Source organism: Melospiza melodia, chromosome 22, assembly GCF_035770615.1.
Source record: "Melospiza melodia melodia isolate bMelMel2 chromosome 22, bMelMel2.pri, whole genome shotgun sequence".
NCBI classification, from domain to species: Eukaryota; Metazoa; Chordata; class Aves; order Passeriformes; family Passerellidae; genus Melospiza; species Melospiza melodia.
In genome coordinates, this window is record NC_086215.1 from 2,319,510 (window position 1) to 2,339,323 (window position 19,814).

At 61.7% G+C, this 19,814-nt stretch overlaps 3 protein-coding genes across 4 annotated transcripts; 1 reads left to right on the top strand and 2 right to left on the bottom strand.

Moving 5' to 3' along the window:
* The first annotated feature begins 185 nt into the window (after nt 1–185).
* On the top strand, nt 186–3,300 carry EDF1 (endothelial differentiation related factor 1). The gene is made up of 5 exons (XM_063175049.1): nt 186–302; nt 414–465; nt 1,452–1,612; nt 2,151–2,244; nt 2,760–3,300. Exons 1-5 carry the CDS (start codon nt 225–227, stop codon nt 2,819–2,821), a joined length of 447 nt encoding a protein of 148 aa, XP_063031119.1. The 5' UTR covers nt 186–224; the 3' UTR covers nt 2,822–3,300.
* Nucleotides 3,301–4,385: 1,085 nt separating this feature from the next.
* On the bottom strand, nt 4,386–14,626 carry MAMDC4 (MAM domain containing 4). Its single transcript, XM_063175050.1, has 28 exons — nt 14,150–14,626; nt 13,568–13,741; nt 13,233–13,373; nt 12,839–12,984; nt 12,632–12,716; nt 12,263–12,391; nt 11,876–12,022; nt 11,639–11,733; nt 11,224–11,382; nt 10,805–10,943; nt 10,297–10,446; nt 9,890–9,994; nt 9,571–9,702; nt 9,201–9,331; nt 9,002–9,107; nt 8,612–8,728; nt 8,269–8,403; nt 8,027–8,157; nt 7,739–7,955; nt 7,279–7,416; nt 7,053–7,174; nt 6,877–6,967; nt 6,525–6,671; nt 6,101–6,235; nt 5,739–5,866; nt 5,549–5,663; nt 5,125–5,300; nt 4,386–4,579 (listed from the first exon to the last, which is right to left on the bottom strand). The coding sequence occupies exons 1-28, from the start codon at nt 14,307–14,309 to the stop codon at nt 4,538–4,540; spliced, it is 3,693 nt and encodes a 1,230-aa protein (XP_063031120.1). The 5' UTR covers nt 14,310–14,626; the 3' UTR covers nt 4,386–4,537.
* Nucleotides 14,627–17,697: 3,071 nt separating this feature from the next.
* On the bottom strand, nt 17,698–19,787 carry PHPT1 (phosphohistidine phosphatase 1). Of its 2 annotated transcripts, XM_063175047.1 has the most exons (3): nt 19,094–19,352; nt 18,827–18,951; nt 17,698–18,072 (listed from the first exon to the last, which is right to left on the bottom strand). In XM_063175047.1, the coding sequence occupies exons 1-3, from the start codon at nt 19,233–19,235 to the stop codon at nt 17,980–17,982; spliced, it is 360 nt and encodes a 119-aa protein (XP_063031117.1). In that variant the 5' UTR covers nt 19,236–19,352; the 3' UTR covers nt 17,698–17,979. The 2 variants fall into 2 exon arrangements, with proteins under 2 accessions (XP_063031117.1, XP_063031118.1); XM_063175048.1 differs by lacking the exon at nt 18,827–18,951 and having other exon boundaries at nt 17,933–18,072; nt 19,094–19,787.
* Nucleotides 19,788–19,814: the final 27 nt, after the last annotated feature.

A 19,814-nucleotide genomic window follows, 5' to 3' on the forward strand; every position in this document is an offset into this window, starting at 1 on the left:
ACCTATCAAACGGAGCTGCGTCACGCCTGGGTGCAGTTAAGCCAACAGTCCATGCAGGAACCTTGGCCCCGCCCGCTGCGCTCGCGCCTGTCTCCACCTATGAGCGCTTGCCTTTCCTGACGGGCGTGCACCTCGCCCTATCAGCGGGCGCCGCGCGGCCGCGCCCCTGGAGGCGGGCACGGGGCGGTGCCCGCGGCGGGCGCGGCCCGGGCGGGGTCGGAGCGATGGCGGAGAGCGACTGGGACACGGTCACGGTGCTGCGCAAGAAGGGCCCGAGCGCGGCCCAGGCCAAGTCCAAGCAGGTCGGCCGGGGGCGCGGTGGGGGGCCGGGCGCGGGGCCGGGCAGGCGGCGGGGCTGGGCTCGGCGTGGGCTCGGCCGCCGTGCTCACCGCGCACCTTCGCTCTTTCCGCAGGCGATCTTGGCGGCCCAGCGGCGCGGGGAGGACGTGGAAACTTCCAAGAAGTGTGGGTATCCCCGGGGGCCGGTCCGCTCGGGGGCGGCTGCCTGCGATGGGGAGAGGCGGCGGCACCGCCCGGCCGAGCCCGCGATGCCGAGCGGGGCCGGAACGCGCGGCCCCGGGAGCCGCCGGGGGGACGCTCCTGGAGCTGCCCCTTAGCTCTGGTTGCCAGGGCCGAGATCTGCCTGGTTCCCGCAGAGATCTTGGAAAAGCTTTTGTGATCACAAAACTTAAGCTTCCTGTTTTGGCAGCTTATTTCTTTTGCGAATTTGAATGGCTGCCGACCTTCCTATGGCGCTGCTCGTTAAAAATGCCTTGTTTCTGCTCTGATGTAAATTGCCGGGTTCTCTCACTGTAGGGAGGTTATTCTGATGGTTGGAGATAGAGAGATGATCCTTGAAGAAGGTTAATCAGCTTTTTTGGGACACTGAATGCCAGAGACTAATGTGAGAGAAAGGATTCAAACTAGAGCTTAAATAATATATTGAACATGAGAGAAAACAATGGTTTTGAAGCTGTCTTTTAGCAAAGATAAGTACAATTAGATTCTACTAATCAAAGATGTCAGAAAATTGCTTAAAAGCTACTAACTTGGGGTGCCTCATGCTGAGCAAGCACAATTCAAGTTCAAGTATTGACCTCTCTGTGCTGCAGCACAAATATGTGTCTGCAGTAAAGTTAGAGCATTAAATCCCCAATGAAAAACAAGACTTGCCCTGTCTATAGGAAAGTTTAGGTGTGAGGTAGGGAAAGGGAAGGGCTCTGCATGGCTAGGGGTGCACAGCACTATGAACAGAGCTAAGGTAATGTTCCCTGATGGGCAGGAGAATTGGGTGAGATCAATGGTGATGTTGGTATGTTGAAATCCTGACATCACCCTGGGATCCTGGGCAGCTGAGGCCTTGGAAAGAGTCCTTTGATTCTTTTTGGCACAGCTCTGAGCCTTATTTTGTTTGTCCTTGATTGTTTTTTCATTCTTGCTTCGAACGACAGGGGCAGCAGGCCAGAACAAACAACACTTCATTACAAAGAACACGGCCAAGCTTGATCGTGAAACAGAGGAGCTGCACCATGACAGAGTGTCCCTGGAGGTGGGCAAAGTGATCCAGCAGGGCCGACAGAGCAAGGGCCTCACACAGAAGGACTTGGCCACGGTGAGTGGAGACCTCCAGGTGAGGGTGGGCACCTTTCCTGTTCCCTCATGGGCAGCTGCAGTGGGAGGGTGTCATGGGCTGGGAGTTTGAGGAATGCAGTGTCGCTGGTGTCTGATGTCCTGGCAGCTTCAGTTGTCTGGGAGAAGTTTTGAGGTTTGTGCAGCCCTTGAGCCCCAGGCTGGAGGCAGAGCCTGTCTGTGGCTGCTGTGCTGGTGGGAGGCTGCTCCCTGCTTCCTCCCAGCTGCTCACACCAGCCCTAGAGGTTTGTACCATCTGGGCTGAGCAGTGTTAGCAACTCCCTGATGTCTGAAGGAGCAGCAATCCCTGGTAGTCCTATTCCTCCTGAGAAGGAGGGAGGTCAGAGTCCCTTCAGGATGGGTGTCACCAGCACCGGGACACTTCAGGGAGGTGTGGAGTCAGCCTGGGAGCAGCACTTTGTCATATGTCCTGGCATAATGAGAGGCTGTTCCTTATCTGTTTGAGTCTGGGGAGCTGCTGCCGAGCATTGCTGTGTTTGAGACTCATCCTCTCTTTTCAGAAAATCAATGAAAAACCACAAGTTATCGCTGACTACGAATCAGGACGAGCAATCCCCAATAACCAGGTCATGGGAAAGATCGAAAGAGCCATTGGTGAGTTAAGAGAGACTTCAGAAATAATGCCAGTGCTTGGAGGGGTGGTTTGGGGGAAAGTATTTACCTTTTTCCTGTGAGGAACGTTGCTGGCTGGAGTTTATTGTGGGTGTGGTGCCATTAAGACATGTTCTGATAAAACCTGGATCTGCTGACTGAACCAGAACTGGGAGCTCTTGATCTTTGTCTGCACCTTCATGGCTGTGCCCTGGGGACCATCCCTGTGTGCTTGCCCCCAAAACCTATGAGATGCTGAGACCCATGGAAGCCTGATTGCACTTGTGGAAGGGTTTTGTGTTGGTTTTACTCTCCTGGGCTGGTTCAGATCCCATCTGATTGGTTTTGTTTGACATTGGTCTGGTGGTCCTAGAAACTAAAGTAGGACTCTCCTGAACTCTGGTTCCCCTGCTCTCTTTCTGGATGTTCTCTTCCTTAAGGCTGAATTTGATGGAAATAAAAGTTATTGGGTGAATGATTGAGTGCTGATGGTGGTGGTCTCCTTTGTCTTATTCCAGGCCTCAAACTGCGTGGAAAGGACATTGGAAAACCTCTGGAAACTGGCCCCAAAGGAAAATGACAACAAAGCCTCGAAATCCGTTTGCTTAGACTGATCTGGTTCTCCTCAACCACTCTGCATATTGCCAAGCTGAACAAGAGGGTTTCAGACTTGCTTTGGGGGGAAAACTGCTGAATCTGTACCTGCTGTAAAAAGGCAACCTTAAAGAAGCAATTTCCTGATGTTTGTTTTTCCTTGCTCCTTTTCAGAGATTGAGGATCTAAACCCCAAGAAAAAACCCAAACCCTGCCTCTGATTTGCCAGAAAACATGTACATTGTGGTGTTAGCAGCAGCTGATGTTAAGGCAATTAGGGTGGTCTGAAATGTGAGGATTTAATTGAAACAATTTTGGGGATGGGTGAGATATATTATATATAAATAATTTGGGAGACTTGGGGCTTGATCAGAAATGATGACTCAGTCACTGTATCTCAATGAGTTTGGTTTGTTCTTTCCAGCCTGTTTTAAAGAGATCTATAATAAAGTTTGATACCCTTCAGTTGCCCAGGGGAGCTGCTGCATGTGACCAGCTGTTAGTAAATGTTGTGGCTGGGTGTGACCGGAGCCTCGTCACCTCTTCCTTCTGGGATTGTAATTAAAGGGGCACCTGGGGTGCCTGGGATGAGGGCCAGCACTGTCACAGCCTTCCTGGCTGTGTCACCTCTCCCTGCATGGGGATGGTGCAGCTTGGCCAGCAGCCTGGGCCTTCGGTCAGTGCTGTGGGCTCTGCACATCCAGGCAGCTGCAGAGACATCAGCTGAAGCCTGAGCCCTCCTTGCCCTTCCCCAGCTCTCAGCTCTCTTGGGCCCTCATTTCTGCAATCAGGACAGGGCTGTGGGGATGGTGCTTGGCATGACTGAGGCAGCACCTAAGGGGGCACAGCTGGGTGAGAGGGAGACTGGCTCTGGTCACAATGTGGGAAAGCAGCACGTCCCTCCAGCTGTACCTGGGGCTGGGGGCAGCAGGATGCTCCTTGTTGTGCAGGGGCTGAACTGGGCTGTGTGTGGAGCTGGGTTGGGGGTTGACAGTGTTAAGGTGTGAAAGCTGGGGCTGAGGGAGGGGTCCTGGGCTCGGCTGCACTGGGGGCAGGGTGGGGGTCCAGGCCCTGAGTCCAGCCTGCACCTCAGCCTGCACTGGGTTTGCCAGTGATGTTTATCAAGTGCATTCACAAGGTGTGTGGGCAGCAGGTGGGCACCTGTACACCAGAGTGGGAGCTGCCTGCTGCCCTCAGGGGTGCTGTGTGATGTCCCCCTCTGCCCCCTGCCCTCGCACCCACCACTCACCCTCCCCAAAACCAGCAGAAGCACTGAGCTTCTTCCCCCTGGGCTCTCTGTGCCCTGGGAGCTCTTGTGCTTTGTCCTGGGCATGGGGAGTGGCTCACACCCTCTGCAGCACCCACTGTTCTTCCCAGCTCTGGGGGCCAGGACCCCACACTTCACCCTCCCTTGCATGGCCAGAACCCTGTTTGGATGAGGACAGCCCCTGTGAGAACTCCCACTCGTGCCCCCTGCCAAAGCACAGGCACGCTGCTGTGTCTTGGAAGCAAAACTTCATGTTACAAACAACACAAACGCTTTTCCTGAGCACTTGGAGGTGGCGATGGCCGCGGTGTGTCCCCGGGCGGGGCAGGCTCCCCTGGTGCCGGGGCAGAGAGCGGGCAGCTGATGGAGTGTGGGTTCTGTCGAGGGCTGGTCTGCCCGGGGGGAGCAGGCAATTCCTGCTGCTGGCTGCTGCTTTCAAGACTCATCGCCCTCCCGTGGAGATATAATGACCTTGTCCTGCAAAGAAAGGTGAGTGGGAATTGGTGACAAAAGTGGGCTGTCTGCTGTGAAACACCAGGATTTCTTCCAGGCTGCAGCGAGGACAACCTGCGTGCCAGCCCCGTGACCCTGCAGAGGCACCGAACCCCCAGCGTGCCCAGGGGGCTCCACGTCTCTTGCTGGAGACCTTGATGGGGCTGGGGGCTCTGCTGCCGACCCAAGGGCCCTGCAGCTTACGCCACCTTGCACTAAATTGAGCGCTGGCTGAGTGAGGATGAGCCAGGTTTGCCAGGCCTCCTTCCCACAAGACACAAGTGGGCTGGGAGCACACTCGGCTCTTTCCGGAGCAGCTGCCTGGTGGCAGCAGCACTTTTGGGTCAGTCCTGCAGCTCAGGGTCACTTGTTTGTCAACAAGCAGGTAAGAGGCAGAGCCCTTTGCACCTCCCTGTCGCGTTGGCGGAATGCAGGGTCAGGGAGAGCCTGCTGGCATTTGCTGAGCTTTTAGGAAATCGCTGTTTTAGCACAGCTGGGGTAATTAAGCAAGTCCTTCACCCTGTCCTTACATCTCGGAAGGTGATGTTGTCGAAGCCCTGGGAACTGTTGTTCTCTGTCGGTGTCCTGCTCGCCAGCCTTCGCTGTTTCAGCCAGCACCAGCCCCCAGCAGCCCCCAGCACCACTATGACGAGGGCCAGGAGCACACTGAGCGTCACCTCTGCCACAAAACTGCCGGAGGGCTTCTCTGCAGGGCAAGGAAATGCTGTCATTTCGACCCACTGCCCAGAGAACTGCCTCCAGCCTCAGCCCAGCACCCTGGGCAGCTCTGGGTTGACCTTTCACAGCCAGAACTGTGCACACACACACACACACACCCCCACACCCACACACTCACAGACACACACACACACACACCCCCACACCCACACACTCACAGACACACACACAGACACACACCCACACCCACACACACACACACCCTCTTCCCCGCACCTTCCACTGGACTCTCCGGGCTGGAATGGCAGCCCACCCTGGCGCTGTACACGATGTCATCCAGTGCCACTGTCCCCTCCATCGGCCACCTCCGTGTGGTGATCTCAAAGCTGATCTGCGGGGGAAGGTGGGCTCTGGGGGGCTGCTGCACGCCCGGAGACGCCCTGCACCCCAGGGGGGCCCCGCTTACCTGGAACTCACCGGGGCTCTGCAGCGGCACCGCGGCGCCCCGCCAGCCCCGGCCGCGGTGCCCCGGCACGCTCCACACCGTGCGCCGTCCCCCCGCGCCGCGCAGCGTCACCCGCAGCTCCCCGCTGGCTGCAAGGACGGGGCACAGGAGCCCTGGCATCACCAGCTGCCCCGAGCCCTCCCAGCCATGCCATCCTCTACTGGGATGGCAGCGCCCAGAGGGAAGGGGCCATCGCCGCTGCCCAGCTGGAACTGAAGCAGTGGCCGCGGGGCACAGGTGGGGAGGACTGAGGCCCCCACTCGCATGGAGCCAGGGAGTCCCAGGGACCCCTGGGCCCTCCTCCCTGCCCCTGCAGTGCTCACAGAGGTGCTCCGGGATGTCCATGTGGTACCAGAAGCGCAGGCAGGAGTCGGTGGCTGCAGGCAGGGGTGGGCTCTCCAGCAGGGCACTGGTGCCCCTGGCACCCAGCACGCTGGTGTCAAAGTGCATGTAGTGACCTGGACAGGCAGGGACAGAGCGCAGGGTGTCCCCCAGTCCTGCATCCACTTGTCCCACCCCACTTGTCCCAATCTTCCCCCAAATGTCGGGTGATGCCTGGAGGGGAACACAAATCAGCCCTGCGCCTCACTGCCCTTGGGCTGAGCTGCCCCTCCCGGGTGAAGAGGGGACAGGGATGCTGTGGGGCCAGGCCTTGCAACATGGACTGGACTGACCCAATCCGCCCCCAGCTCTCCTTCCTCACTCTGGCCGTGCCAGGGTTCCCAGGCAGGGGTGGGTGTTTCCTACCGTTCCTTGTACCCAGGGTGTGATCCTGCTCAGGGCCAGGGTACTTGGCCAGGGTGACCCCACTCTTCCAGCCCCAGGCTAAGCTGTGCAAGCGGGGGTCCGAGGGGCTGCTCCAGCCACAAGTGTCCTGCTCGAAGTCACAGGATGCTGGGAGGAAAGCAGGGCTGTGAGACACCCAGTAGTACCTGGCAGGAGATGAGGCACCTGGGTGGGACACACCACCCCAGCTTTGGGCCAGGCCAGGCTCAGGGCAGGAACAGGTCTGTCCCTATCCCCATGGCTTACACGCTTCCATAGGATGTCCCATCCCCCCCACCCTGATCCATAGTGCCCCTGTAGGGTGGGGTCTCACCTGGCTTGGGGCAGGCTCCCTCCGACACATGCAGGTCGTCCAGTGCAATGTACCCGTGGTCACCCCCAGCTCCCACTGCCTCAAACACCACCTGGGCAGGGTGACATGCTGAGGCTGGCAGCCTCCATGCACCCCTCATCACCTCCAGCTGCCCCCAGCAGCCTGCCCTGTCTCACCTGCCAGTCGCCATCGGGCTGGACGGTGACATGGCTGCGGTGCCAGCTGCTCCCTTCCATGGTGCTCACGCTCAGAACCTTCCTCCTCACCCTGCTCTGCTCCACGAACACCCTGAGGGAGCCTGCCCACGGCACCCAACATGGAGCAGGGGTCCAGGGCTGTGCTGTGTGGGGCCCCCACCCATCTGGAGGTGTCCCCAGGGGTCTCAGGGCAGGCGGTGCTCACCTGGGGTCCCAGCACTCAGCTGGTACCAGAAGGCCAGGCACTGGGCAGACACTGAGGGCTGGTAGAGCTGGGAGGTGAGGGCAGCCGTGTGCCCTGCAGGCAGGGAGACCCTGCCCGTGTTCACCACCATGTAATGGCCTGGAGGAGAGAAGCCCCTGTGCTGTGACCCTGCCCAGCCCTGCTGGGGAGCACTAGGGGACAATTGAGGCTGGGCCTTCCCCCCAGGTCAAGGAGTCTCCCCAGCTTGAGAACCTCCCCAGGAATAGGGAGCCCTGGGGCTGGGAGACTGCATTTTGGGAGTTCCAGGTTTGGGAAGCCCTGTGCAGTATCGCGTTCTCATCCTGGGGAAGGCAGGGAGGGCAGGGCAGGCAGGAACAGGGAGAGCAGGCAAGGCTGGCGTGGGGCACAGGCAGGACACTCAGGGGCGGACAGGGGGACGCAGCAGGGAAGCACCGGGTACCTGCGGCGGTGCCGGTGGTGTGGTCGGCCGCAGGGCCGGCGGCGGTGCCGGTGCCGTTGCTCTGTCGCTGCCAGGTGCCCTCTCCGCTGGCTGCCAGCCCACAGCCCTCCGCCTCGAAGGAGCAGGAGAGCTCGGCCCCACAGGGTCCCGCTGTCTGCGCGATGTCGTCCAGCCCCACGTCCCCCAGGAAACCGTCATGCAGCACCTCGAAAGCCACCTGTCCGCAGGCAGCGGTGTCAGACGCGCTGTGCCCTGCTGGTGCCAGGGACGCGCGGGGCCGCTCCTCACCCGGTACCGCCGCTGGCCCGTGGAGGGCAGTGTCGCCCGTGCCCGGTGCCAGATGCTGCCCTGGGTTCCGCGGCGGGTCCACAGCACGTCCTCCTCTCCTCCCTCTGGCCACAGCTTGAGGCTCAGGGTGCCTGGGCAGAGGGGCGCATGGGGGCAGCCATCCCACAGCCCCTGGGGACCCCGCTGTCCTCAGAGCGGAGGCAGGCTGGGGCAGCCCTGGCAGGATGCCATGGGGCACGTACCGATTTGCGGGCCCGCCAGGCGGTACCAGAAGGACAGACAGCGAGGGGCAGCGGCCGGCTCCTGGTGGGAGCTGAGGAGCAGCGCCCGCTGCCCGTGGCTCCACGGCACAGAGGCGTCCACGGACAAGAAGTAGCCTGAATGTTGGGGACAGCCAGGGTGGAGGGGTCGTGGTGTGAGTGTTCTGCATCACCCACAGCCCAGATCGGGGAGCTCCCAGCCTGCCGTAGGTGAGCTTGCTCTGCAGGCATGGGGCTGCTGGGAGTGTACAAGGCATGCCTTGGCCCTGGGAACAGAAGGTTATGGGATGTCCTGGGTTCCCCCAAAGAGCAACCAGCCCCTTACCCGAGCCGGTGGTGTGGTCAGAGCCGTGTCCCTGCCCTGTGCTGTGGACCCATTTGAAGTCACTGGACAGATCCTGGTACCAGCCACACATGCCCCTCTCAAAGTTGCAGGACAGCTCTGGCCAGAGAGAGGCAACAGTATAGAGTGGAAAGGAGTAAGGCATCACAAAAGCAAATGGGTCTCCCCAACGTCCCTTTCCCCCTGCTCACCTGCCCCACTCCCCAGGTTTACCCCATGCAGGGGTCCCAGGGCAGGGCAGGATATGTGCTTGGCCCTGGCCCTCGGCCTTGTGCACCATGGTCCTGCTCTTGGACAGAGTGACAGCCATCAGGCAGCCCCCACGGAAAGGGTGCAGGGTTACCCTCCCTGCCCACGCACTCCTGGCCATACCCGCAGCTGTGGGTGTCACCACGTCGTGGTAGCACTGCTCGAATGTCACGTTGTCAACACCGACACTGGCTGAGCCCTGGAGATCCACCAGTGCCAGCAGCTCGACCTGGGGGCAGCAGCCATGAGCCTGGGGTGCCTGGCAGCACTGGCATTGTCCCACTGAGAGCCCCCCAGGCTGGTCCCTGTGCATCCAGCACACCTGAAAGGGCCGGCTTCTCTCTCCCAGAGGGACACGGACGTGACCCCCAGTTGTGCTGCCACGACCTTGTGTCTGCCAGACCAGCTGGGTGCTGCCAGTGGTGTGATCTGCGACACTGATGGCAAGGAAGCCTGAAACAAGAGGTGGTGCAGAGGCTGTGGGCACCCAAAACCCCTGGCCACCCTATGGGAGCCCTCCATGGCACCAGCCCACGGTCACGGGGTGCAGGGAAACAGACAGGGACACAGACACCCCAGCTCCAGGATGATGTGATGGGGCAAAGCAGGGTTGGGAGAGGCAGTAAAGGCAGGTAGGCATGGGGGGTCTGGGAGTAGGAAGCAGGCAGGGCACTCTGGGGTGGGCAGGTTACCTTGGGGGTCACTGTGGATGTGGTAGCTCATCTCCATGCTGCAGGCAGGGCCAGAGGGGCCCAGCAGAGGCGATCGTGCCTTTGCAGGACCCACCATCTGTCCTTCTCCTGTCTGGAGGGCCAGGAAAGTCCCTGAGCACAGAAACACTCTGTAAGGTGAGGACTGGGGTCCCACATCACTGGTAGCACCCCCAGCCCAGCCTCCTGCCTGGGCATCATCCCCCATTGTGCAGTGGCACCCCCTGGGAGCCCTTGTTCTGGAGGTTCCTGTGGTGCTGAGCAGTGATGAGCATTGTCTGGGTGGTGAGAACAGTCTCACCTGCGAGGAAGATGTCAGATTCAGTGACCTTCTGCAGAGCCCAGCGCAGCCGCCCCACACTGACGTCGTGCCAGCCCCCAGCCCCTGACTCGAAGGTTGTTGTCCCTGCAAAGTCAAAGAATCCCAGAATCCCAGAATGGTTTGGGTTGGATGGACCTTAAAGCTCATCTCATTCCACCCCTCTGCCATGGGCAGGGACACCTTCCACTATCCCAGGGCGCTGCAAGCCCTGTCCAACCAGCCTGGGACACTGCCAGGGATGGGGCAGCCACAGCTGCTCTGGGCAACCCAAAACTCCAGGCTCAGTCTCGCCAGGCCGTTGTGGTTCCAGGGGCTGTGCAGGCGCACACGTGTCCCAGCCAGGCCAGCCCAGGGTGCCTGGTCCCCTCCCCTGCTGGGGCTCTCACCGCAGCGCTCCTCGTCGGAGCCGTCAGCGCAGGTGTGGGCGAAGTCGCAGGCCAGCTCTGCAGCAATGCAGTCCCCACTGCCACAGGCCACCTCGTCTGCTGCGCAGGGGCCGGCACGTGCCTGGCTCGGCAGCGTGACCAGAGGCTTCTCTGATGGTGAAACAGCCCAGATGGAGAGCAGTGGTGAAAGGGCCCAGCAACAGCATCAGCGTCAGCCCTTCAAACACTGTTCCATGTCCCCAGGCATCTTCCTGGCTCTCCATTTCCCATCCCATCCCATCCCAGCTCAGCCTAGTTGTCACCAGCTGAAGGGGACCCAGGACCTAGTAAGAGCTGCTTGTGTGACACATTTTGACACAGAAAATGGAGTGTTACAGCCCCAGGAAAAAGATACCAGCACCCCAGGGCAAGTATTTGCTGTCCTGCACCCAGGATGGTCCCTGTGATGAGCAGAGGGACAGGCAGACCATGCCTGTCCTTTAGGCGTGGTGCCATGGGTACAAAGCACCTGGGACAGCTGCCAGCACTGGACCAGAGTGAGGGACACTGCCCACCAGCTCACCCTGCTCCTTCACACAGCCCTGAGACAGGATCAGGTCATCGACAGCCACGGTCCCCCCATTGCCAGCCACCCCCTCGATCAGCACCTGCAGGAAAGCACCACGTCAGAAACATCAGCAAGGGGTTCTGCACGATGGGGGGGGATTGGGGTGACACCAGGGAGCCATGTGATGGGGGGAGCCAGAACCTGTCATGGACTGACTCACATTTTGCTCAAGAAGGGACTCAGTGGGAGCAGGGGCAATGCTGTGGCTGACAGGGGTGCACAGTGTGGGCTGGCATGGCCACAGTGGGCCTGGGAGGTGGTGCTGCCCCTGTCCACAGCCCCAGAGCAGCCCCGCTCCCCCCAGCCCAGCAGCAGCCCACCTTGAAGGGATCCGTCACATTGAAGTCCACTCTCTCCCGGACCCAGCAGCTGCCCAGGTCTCCTGTCCTTTCCCTCATCAGGTGCTTGGTAGAGTTGGTCACATAGGAGATGCTGAGGCTGCTGGTGGCTGAGCCATGGAGGTGGCAGTACAGTACGAGCTGGGGATTGGGAGGAGGCTGAGCCCTTAGGGCAGGGGCACACAGCCCTCTGCATCCCACAGAGGGGCTGTGAGAAGCTCAGGTGGGCAATGGGCACCAGAGATGTCACCAAACCACCCCAAAAACCTGATGTCCATCCCCAGCAAGGGCCAACCACAGCCCAGCCCTGCATGAGGGTCCCCAGAGTTGGGAACCCCATCTCCTGTCACCACCATGCCCACATGAGCTGTGACACGAGGTGCCAGCTGTGACTCACAGAACAGGAGTTGGTGGCTTGGAAGGTGGGGCTGCTGAGCTGAGCTGCGCCACCAGCTTGTGCAGTGGGGTCACTGCTCACATGGAGGAAAAAACCTGCAGGAGATGCTGGGGCTGAGTGGAGCCAGGCAGATGCGTGGGGACAGGACTCCGCTGTCCTGGCACAGCCTTGAGCAGAGCCCTGGCGTGTGGCACGTCCACCTGCAGTGGGGCTCCCCTGGGGAGCCCCGTCACGTACCTGCCCTGCTGTTGTTGCTGTGGTCCCGAGTGGGAATGCTGTAGGAGGTGCCCAGGTTCAGGCTCGTGTTCCTGCCCCACACTGCTGGCCCGGCTGCCGTCTCCCAGCCACAGAGATCATAGTCAAAGGAGCAGCGGGTGAAGTTCTCTGTGAGAAGAAGGGACAGCGGTGACCCAGAAACTGAGCTCCCAGCCCTCTCTTGGACAGATGGATCCCTGCAACGGGTTGGGCTGATGCCACCCCTCTGCAAACCCTCAGGGTCATTTTGCCCTCCTGGCGTAGGGCAGAACCGGGTGGGCCCCTGCCAGCCCAGAGCACAGCTTTGCCCCACCGAGGCGGACCCTCAGCCTCTCCACAGGACCCCTCCCTGGGGCCAGGGGTGCTCACTGCACTGTGCCGCGCCCTCGTCCGAGCTGTCCCCGCAGTCGTCGGTGCCGTCGCAGAAACGCCGCTGTGCCAGACAGGAGCCGCGGCGGCAGCGGCTCTCCTGGGCCCCGCAGGCCTGCTGCCCGACCTCTGCCGTGGGGGAACACACGTCAGCAAGTGGCTGCTCCCACGGGGACATGGTGAGCGCTGCCACATCATTCCTAGGGGTGGCTCAAGGGACAGGGTTTTGCTGCCCACCTCGTGCTCTGGCCAGCGCGTGGTGCCCCAAGCCAATGGGAGCACCGAGCAATGGCAGAGCTCCCCTGGGTTTTGCACCCCAGCCAGTTCCCCCAAGACCCCAGCTCACATCCCAGCAGATATGGGACTCACCTGGCAAGCCACAGTTCCTGAACACGATGTCATCGAGCGCCACCTCTGCCCCGCAGGTGGGTGGTTGTGTCAGGGAGAAGATGAGCTGTCATGGGAGGATGAGGATGGCATGAGCTCCCCAGGCCAGGTCTCAGAACATTGCCCAGCTCCTCTGGTCCCAGCTTATGGGGACAGTGCCCGGGTACCAAGGTGCCAACACCATCTCACCTGGAACTGCTCCACGATCCGTCCGGGGTAGGCAACCAGCGGGTGCCAGCCCTCCCTGCTGTGCTCAGGGCTCTGCCACAGCTCCACCACCCCATCCCTGTGTGCCACGGCCAGGCGCAGCACCGGCCGCTCTGTCTGCTTCAGCCCTGAGGGAAGCCCAAAAGTGCCCTTGGTACAGGGCACCCAGGGGTACCCAAAGGAACCAATGGAGCCCCAGCCGCTCTGGGAGTTGGAACTGGGGCCCCCAGGTCCCACCAGCTCCGTGTGTGGAGCGTGGAAGAGGCAAACAGGATGGCAAGGACCCATCTTAAGATGTCGGTGGTTCTGTCCCTGCCACAGGGGCAGATGGCCCCATCCCCCCCACTGCCTAGTAGCCAATGCTGCCTGTGCCCACCTTGGGTGCTCTCACATCTCCCTGAGAGGTGATACCAGGCTCTGATCTCACATGCGGCAGCTGCTCCCCGCATCTCCGGGGACCTGAGCCAGGCTGTGGCCGTGGTCTTTGCTGGGGGGGACATGGTGACCAAGAACCAACCTGGGGAGGGCAGAAAGCAGAACGGGGGCTGCACCCCATGGGGTGGCACCAGAGCTATGCCAGCACTACTCCTGCCCCTCCAAGGGTCTGCTCTCTCACCTGCACCCTAGAAAGATAGGTGTTCTGGCACCCCAGCTTCAGTGGAGTGGTACTGTGGGTGCCCAGAGCCTGCTCACCAAGCAGCTCCCACTTACCCAGGTCAGTGCCCACGGTGTGGTCTGAATGAGGCCCCATGCCCCACTTGGCAAGGCTGGCCCGGCCTCGCACCCATCCATATGTCGAGGTGCCCACGTCCTGCCAGCCACAGTCACTGTCCTCAAAGTCACAGGTGAAGGGGGTGCCCAGCACTGCTGAGCCCCGTAGGTACCCTGAGGGCGGGCAGATGAGGGGTCAAGGCAGGTTTGGGGCCACCCTGGGGACCTGTGCCCATCCCAGGGAACTGCACCTATCCTGGGGGACTGAACCTACCCAGGGGACTTGTGACCAGCTCAGGGGACCTGCACACAACCTGGGATCCTGCACCCACCTGGCAGTCTCACCTGTGCCCAGGCCACCTGTGTTCACCCTGGACACCTGCACAAGGGACCTGCCCCTACCCTGTGGATCTGCAGCCAGCCCGCAGTTCTGTACCAATCCTGGGGGAGCCTGCATTCATCCTGGGCACCAGCACCACCCCAGGGACCTGTACCCACAACATCCCCCCTACACAGCCTGCTCTCACCCCAGGAGCAGGGCCTGAGGGTGGGTCTGGGGGCCTGGGGAGTCTGAGCACCCACCACACTGGTTCTCATCTGAGCAGTCGCTGCAGTCACAGACGAAGTTACAGAGCTGCTCAGCCGCACTGCTGCAGCTGTTGACGACCACGGATCCGCTGGGGAGGACAGTTCTGGCTATGAGAGAGACAATGGGACTGAAAACCCGCAGGGAACGAGGCATGGTGCCCGCAGCAGGTGATGGAGGGCACGTGTGACCTGCAGCACCTCGGTTTGGGACCCTGCTGGGGCAAGTACTGAGCTCTCAGTGGCATTTTCCCCTGGACGATCCCTGCCCCAGCACTGTCCCGGCACTCCACATCTCTCACACTGCCACCTCCCACCGTCAGCCTCGGGGTGCCAGAGCCTGCCAGGGCACTGACTCTGCTACAGCACACCCGTGCTGCCAGTCCCAGCCCCTTTTTGGAAGAAACAGGAATATCTGGGTGGTTTTTGTCCCACGCTGAACAAAGCCACTGGTGACCCCCGCCTGGTGCTGGGGGCTCCGGCACCCGCTCCCGGTGGGAACCCCGGGCTGCATTCACCAGCAGAGCCCGGTGGGCTGGCCCAGCGCCGTGCAGGACCAGAGCGAAGCGGGCAGCACCAAGGCCCTTCCCTCCAGCCCCACAGCCCCAGCCGTGTCGGCAGAGCTCACCCAGCAGCGCCAACAGGGCCAGCATCGCCCGCCCGCCCGCAGCCATCCCGGGCACCACGACGGGAACGCGGAGCTGGAAGCGGCCACGCCGTGAGCCCCGGGCTGGAATGTGCTCCCCTGGAGCTGCCTGCGCTGGACTTCAGCCCCGCTGTTATCGGCTCCCCGGCCAGGCAGCGCGTTTATGGCACGGCTGGGACAGCGCAGCGCGGTCACAGCACTGGCGACGCCTCAGCAGCGAGCTGCAGCCGTGCCTGTGGAGACCTTCGGCTTCTCCCCCTGCACCTCTCCTCTTCAGCCCACTTTCCACTCAGAACAGGATGGTGGGTGACACTCTGACTGGGACAGGGCACAGCCCGGGGGAATGCGTTGGCTTGGAGAGGGATGAGAGCACTTCCTGCTGAGCCAGGGATGCTGCCAGCCCTGTGGGGGATGCTGGCACCTCTGCCAGGGATGTGGGGGCTCTGCCAGTCCCTGTGCATAAGGACAGTGGGAGAGACTTTGGGTGCAGGGCTGGCTGTGGGCTGCACTCTGGCCAGAGAGAACAGCTGAGCCTGGAGTCAGCTGTATCTCCATCTTACCCTGCCCTCTGGCAATGGAAAGTTGTTTCCTCTTGTCACTCCAAGCTCTTGTCCAAAGTCCCTCTCCAGTTCTTCTGGAGCCCCTCTAGGCACTGGAAGGGGCTCTGAGGTCCCCCTGGAGCCTGGGGATTCCAAGATGCCATCAGGAGGAGCCAGCCTTCACCCTGCCTGCTCTGCTCCGGCTGGCAGAAGCACCTCAGCACCCAGCTCATGAATGCCATGGGGCAAAGGGGCACAGCTCCAGGGCCACAACCAGGTCAGTCCTGGGGTAAAACATTCCTGGCAGAGCCCCAGCAAGGGCTGATGAGCCTGAAAGAAGCACAGCTTGGTAGCCAGATCTCCACAGATCACCACCAGTGTTGTTGCCTGGTGATGGCAACTAGTGACCCCACTGGTTTCCCTGCCTGGGCAGAGGAAGGAGCTGCTACCCCCCAGGACCCCTCTCCCCTCTGCTGCCGCAGCCTTCGCGCCCTGGAGGGGCCCCTTTGAGCAGATCCTTCCACTGAGCCAACGGCCTTGGAAAGCAGATTGCAGCGGGATTGCATCAGGGGCAGTAAAACACAGACTCAGCTCCTTCTCCCAGCGCCAGCCAGGGCCAGTGAGGACCAGCAGCCCCACATTCCCCAGTCCAGGCATGCTGGGGAAGAGCAGCCCTGCCCAGAAACCTGGCAGCACCAAGCTGGCCACTGGCAGAGTAGTCACTCTCTCCTGGGTGCCATGGGCAGAGCCTCTCTCAGAGATGGGACCCCTCCCCTTTGCACTGGGGATGCTGGTGCTCCCACTGTGAGATGGGGGCACACTGGGGCAGATCAAGTGATGATGACCACAGGATAGTACAGAATGGATGGCACAACAGGAGGTCACCCCATCCCACCCTCTGCTCCACAAGAGTTCCCTGGAGGAGGTGTCCAGATGGTTTTTTGATCTCCACAGAAGGATATTCCCTGATGATGATGAGGGGACTGCACCTGCCACAAGGAGAGGCTGAGCTGAATGTGCCCAGCTTGGAGAAGGGGCAGGGGCATGTCACCCAGGTAAACCCTGGCAGGAGGGTGCAGAGAGCCAACCCTTCAAGCCAGGAATGCCCCAGTAAGGACTGAGACAATAAAAGCAAGAACAGCAAATACCACTTGAAAGAAAAACCTTTTCTTCCTGTGAGGACTGTCAAAACCAGAGCACACTTCCAAGCTGCTGGAAGTTCAATTCGGGGAGATTCTCAAACACCACCTGGTCACAGCTTCCAGCAGCCTAATTCTAGAACAGAATCATGGAACTCCCTGTGTTGGAAGGAACCCACAAGGACTCCTGAGCCTGCACAGCACATCTCAGCAATCCCACCACGATGGACCCACTAAAGCTGGCTCTGCTAGGCCAGTGGATGGACAGGACATCCCAGAGGTGCCTCCAAGTTCCAAACCAGTGACTTGCAGGTTTGCAGCTGACTCTGTGTAACTTCTGGGTAACATTCCCCCCAGCACAGGGGAGAGCCACTTTGCAGGACGGAGGACGAAGCACAGCAGAGAGATTTTCTTGCCTGTGAAACTCATTGTGAGCTTCCTTTGGGAGTGTGGGCACAGGCTGAACTTTGGACACAGGGTACAGGCTGAGCTTCTGCAGGTTGAGATGACCCAGCATGGCTCTGGACAGAGGAAGGAGCACACATCCCTGAAGGCACGAGGCAGAGGCAGCAGCAGGGAGCACACAGGGTCAGAGTCTGACACTGAAATGGGGCTGGGACTGGGACTGGGCTGGGAGGGTCCTCCAGCCCCAGCCTCACGTGGGACAGCGACTGAACCAACCCAGCCTGAACCAACCCAGCCTGCACATCTGCCTGGAGCTCTCCAGCCACTGAAGCCTCCAGCAGCTTTCCCCAGTCTCCCTCTACTGCTCCTTGCTTGGAAGCACAAGCAGGGAGAATCCCTGGGAAATTCTGAGCTGGTCCTGGGTGGCTGGAGGGATGAAGTCAGGGAGGATGCTCTTCCTCAAGGTGTGACAACCTGCCAGAGTGGGAATGGGCATGTTCTTCCCAGTCATGTTCCCAGGCAACTCAGTTCCCTCCTCACAGGAGATGGGGCTGGTCTCTCCCCCAGGTCCCTCTTGCCTTTCCCTCTCCCAGACCTGGGCATTGCTTTCCTCTCTCCTGCCTCAACCCTTTCCAAGGCAAATCCCAACACAATTCCTGCTGTTCCCACCCCAGACTCTGCTTGCTCCCACGCCAGGCTGCCATGCCAGGCCCCCCTCAAGGGGTGGATAACCTGGGGGGTCCCTTCCACCGTGAACAAGCATAACCCAGAGATGGGAAGGAGCAGCCAAACCGTGAGCATGGCCACCAGAGCAGCTGTGCTCCTCCAACGACTTTAATTCTCACAGATACACGTGGATGAGCCCCTGGTGCCAGAAGGCTGGGGCAGAGCAACCACTGGCTTCACCAGCTTTGCCATGCCAGGGAGGTGGGAGCATCTGGCACTGGGACAGTCCGGTGACAGCGGAGAACGGGCAAGTTCAACACAGAGGAAAATCAGGAGAGCCTGGAGCACGGCCAAGCATGGGGAGCCTGCTGCCACCACCCCGGTGCTGCACACAGCTGTGCCAGTTCTGGGCTGGCACCACAGACAGAGGAGTCAATACCCTTCATCTGCCCAAGTAATCTCATAGTCGGGATACTCTGCCTTCAGCTTCTCTGTGGTCACAGCGTGGTCAGCTCGTCCAAAGCCCTGCGCAGAAAAAGAAGGTTCCTAAGGAGAGCTGGTGAGAACTTGCAGGGAAGCCTGGCAAATCCCCAGGGCGGCTCTGGCAGACCTCAGCAGCAGAGAGGCCACAGAGCCTGTGCCAGTCCTTCCTGACCCCAGATGAGGCTGGTGTAGCACCCAGGCAACAAGACAACGTCACCCTGAAGCTGGGAAAACTGTGTGCACTGTGGCCCAAGGACCAGCACCCTGCCCAGCTGGGCTCTGCACTCAGCACCCAGCACAGCTGGGGCTGCAGCACAGCCCTGGGCCAGGGTCAGCGTGCAGGAACCCACCATGACAGTCCCCAGGAGTGCCTCCAGTCACCCTTACAAGGCCCCTACAGCACCCACCCGACGCTCCCGCAGGAACACCCTCAGGACACACAAAGTGAAAACAGGGTTCTTGTGCAGCCCAATTCCCCCTGCAGCACCCAGAGCTGGGTACAGCCACTGTACCCATGGCACCTGCGGGGACTCTGGGTGTGTGGCAGCCCCACAGGCAGGAGCCGGAGGGTTCCTGGGGTGCCCCCGCTTTGGCCAAGCACTGCTCACCCGAAAGGGCTCTGCGCAGTCTCCCCTCCCTGGGGCGCTCGGGAGAACGCGCAGGAGCCCCGGGAGCGCCGCCCCGCTCACCCCTTCCACCCCCGAGGGAACTCGACTCCACCCCGGCCGCCGTCAGCGGGACCCACCCCGCGCAGGGAGATGCCGCCGGCCCGCGCGGTTCCCCCGGCCCCGCTTACCACCGAGTACCCGTAGACGTGGATCTTCCTCTCTTCAGGGCGGTGCGACATGCGGCCGCCGCCCAGGCACTCGCAGCTCAGGCCGTGCGGCGCCAGCTCCTCCGCGGTGCGCTCGAACAGGTCGGCTGCAGGGAGGGAGCGGCGGTGGCGCGGGGACCCCCGGCCTCAGCCGCCGCCCCGCGACGGGCCAGACGCCCGGCAAGCCCCCGCCCGCTTCCCTCGGCACCCCGGGCCACGGCCGCGCCCCGCGCTCCCGACGCCCCTCACCGTGGTACTCGGCCCAGGCGTGGCCTCGCACGACGTCCTTGGCGGGCGCGCCGGCCCCGCTCACCCGCACCAGCACGTACTTGAAGACACCGTCGCCATCGATCTGCACGTCCGGCACCCGGGACAGCGCCGAGCCCGCCATCGCTGCCGCCCGCGCGCCGTGCCCGCCTCCTCCGCCCGGCGTCCAACCAACCAGCGCCCGGTCCCTGCCCGTGTTCCCGCCTCCTCCGCCCGGCGTCCAACCAACCAGCGCCCGTTCCCTGCCCGTGTTCCCGCCTCCTCCGCCCGGCGTCCAACCAACCAGCGCCCGGTCCCTGCCCGTGTTCCCGCCTCCTCCGCCCGGCGTCCAACCAACCAGCGCCCGTTCCCTGCCCGTGTTCCCGCCTCCTCCGCCCGGCGTCCAACCAACCAGCGCCCGTTCCCTGCCCGTGTTCCCGCCTCCTCCGCCTGGCATCCAACCAGCGCTCGCAGAGCCAGGCTCCACCCTCAGCCGGCGCGGGGTCCCGCCGGGCAGCGGCTCTGGGGGTGGAGGCTGCCGCCGGTGCCGGTGCCGGCGATGGGATCCACAGCGGGGAGCAGGGCTGGGCAGGGCAGGGCGGCGCGGGCGCCCCGGGTGACGGGTCTTGGCCACGACCCCGACTCTGCCTCGCCTTCCCCGGTCCCCGCCACGGTCACCCCTCACTGGCGATTACCTCCGACCCCGGTCAGAGCCGCCCCCCCC

Coding starts and splice junctions, on each gene's coding strand:
- EDF1 (XM_063175049.1), top strand. CDS start 225: ATGGCGGAGAGCGACTGGGACACGGTCACGGTGCTGCGCAAGAAGGGC. Junction 303..413: donor CCCAGGCCAAGTCCAAGCAG/GTCGGCCGGGGG, acceptor CTCTTTCCGCAG/GCGATCTTGGCGGCCCAGCG. Junction 1,613..2,150: donor CACAGAAGGACTTGGCCACG/GTGAGTGGAGAC, acceptor CTCTCTTTTCAG/AAAATCAATGAAAAACCACA.
- MAMDC4 (XM_063175050.1), bottom strand. CDS start 14,309: ATGCCTCGTTCCCTGCGGGTTTTCAGTCCCATTGTCTCTCTCATAGCC. Junction 8,729..9,001: donor GGTGACACCCACAGCTGCGG/GTATGGCCAGGA, acceptor CTCTCTGGCCAG/AGCTGTCCTGCAACTTTGAG. Junction 6,236..6,524: donor CACCCTGGGTACAAGGAACG/GTAGGAAACACC, acceptor CTGCCTGTCCAG/GTCACTACATGCACTTTGAC.
- PHPT1 (XM_063175048.1), bottom strand. CDS start 19,547: ATGCCAGGCGGAGGAGGCGGGAACACGGGCAGGGAACGGGCGCTGGTT.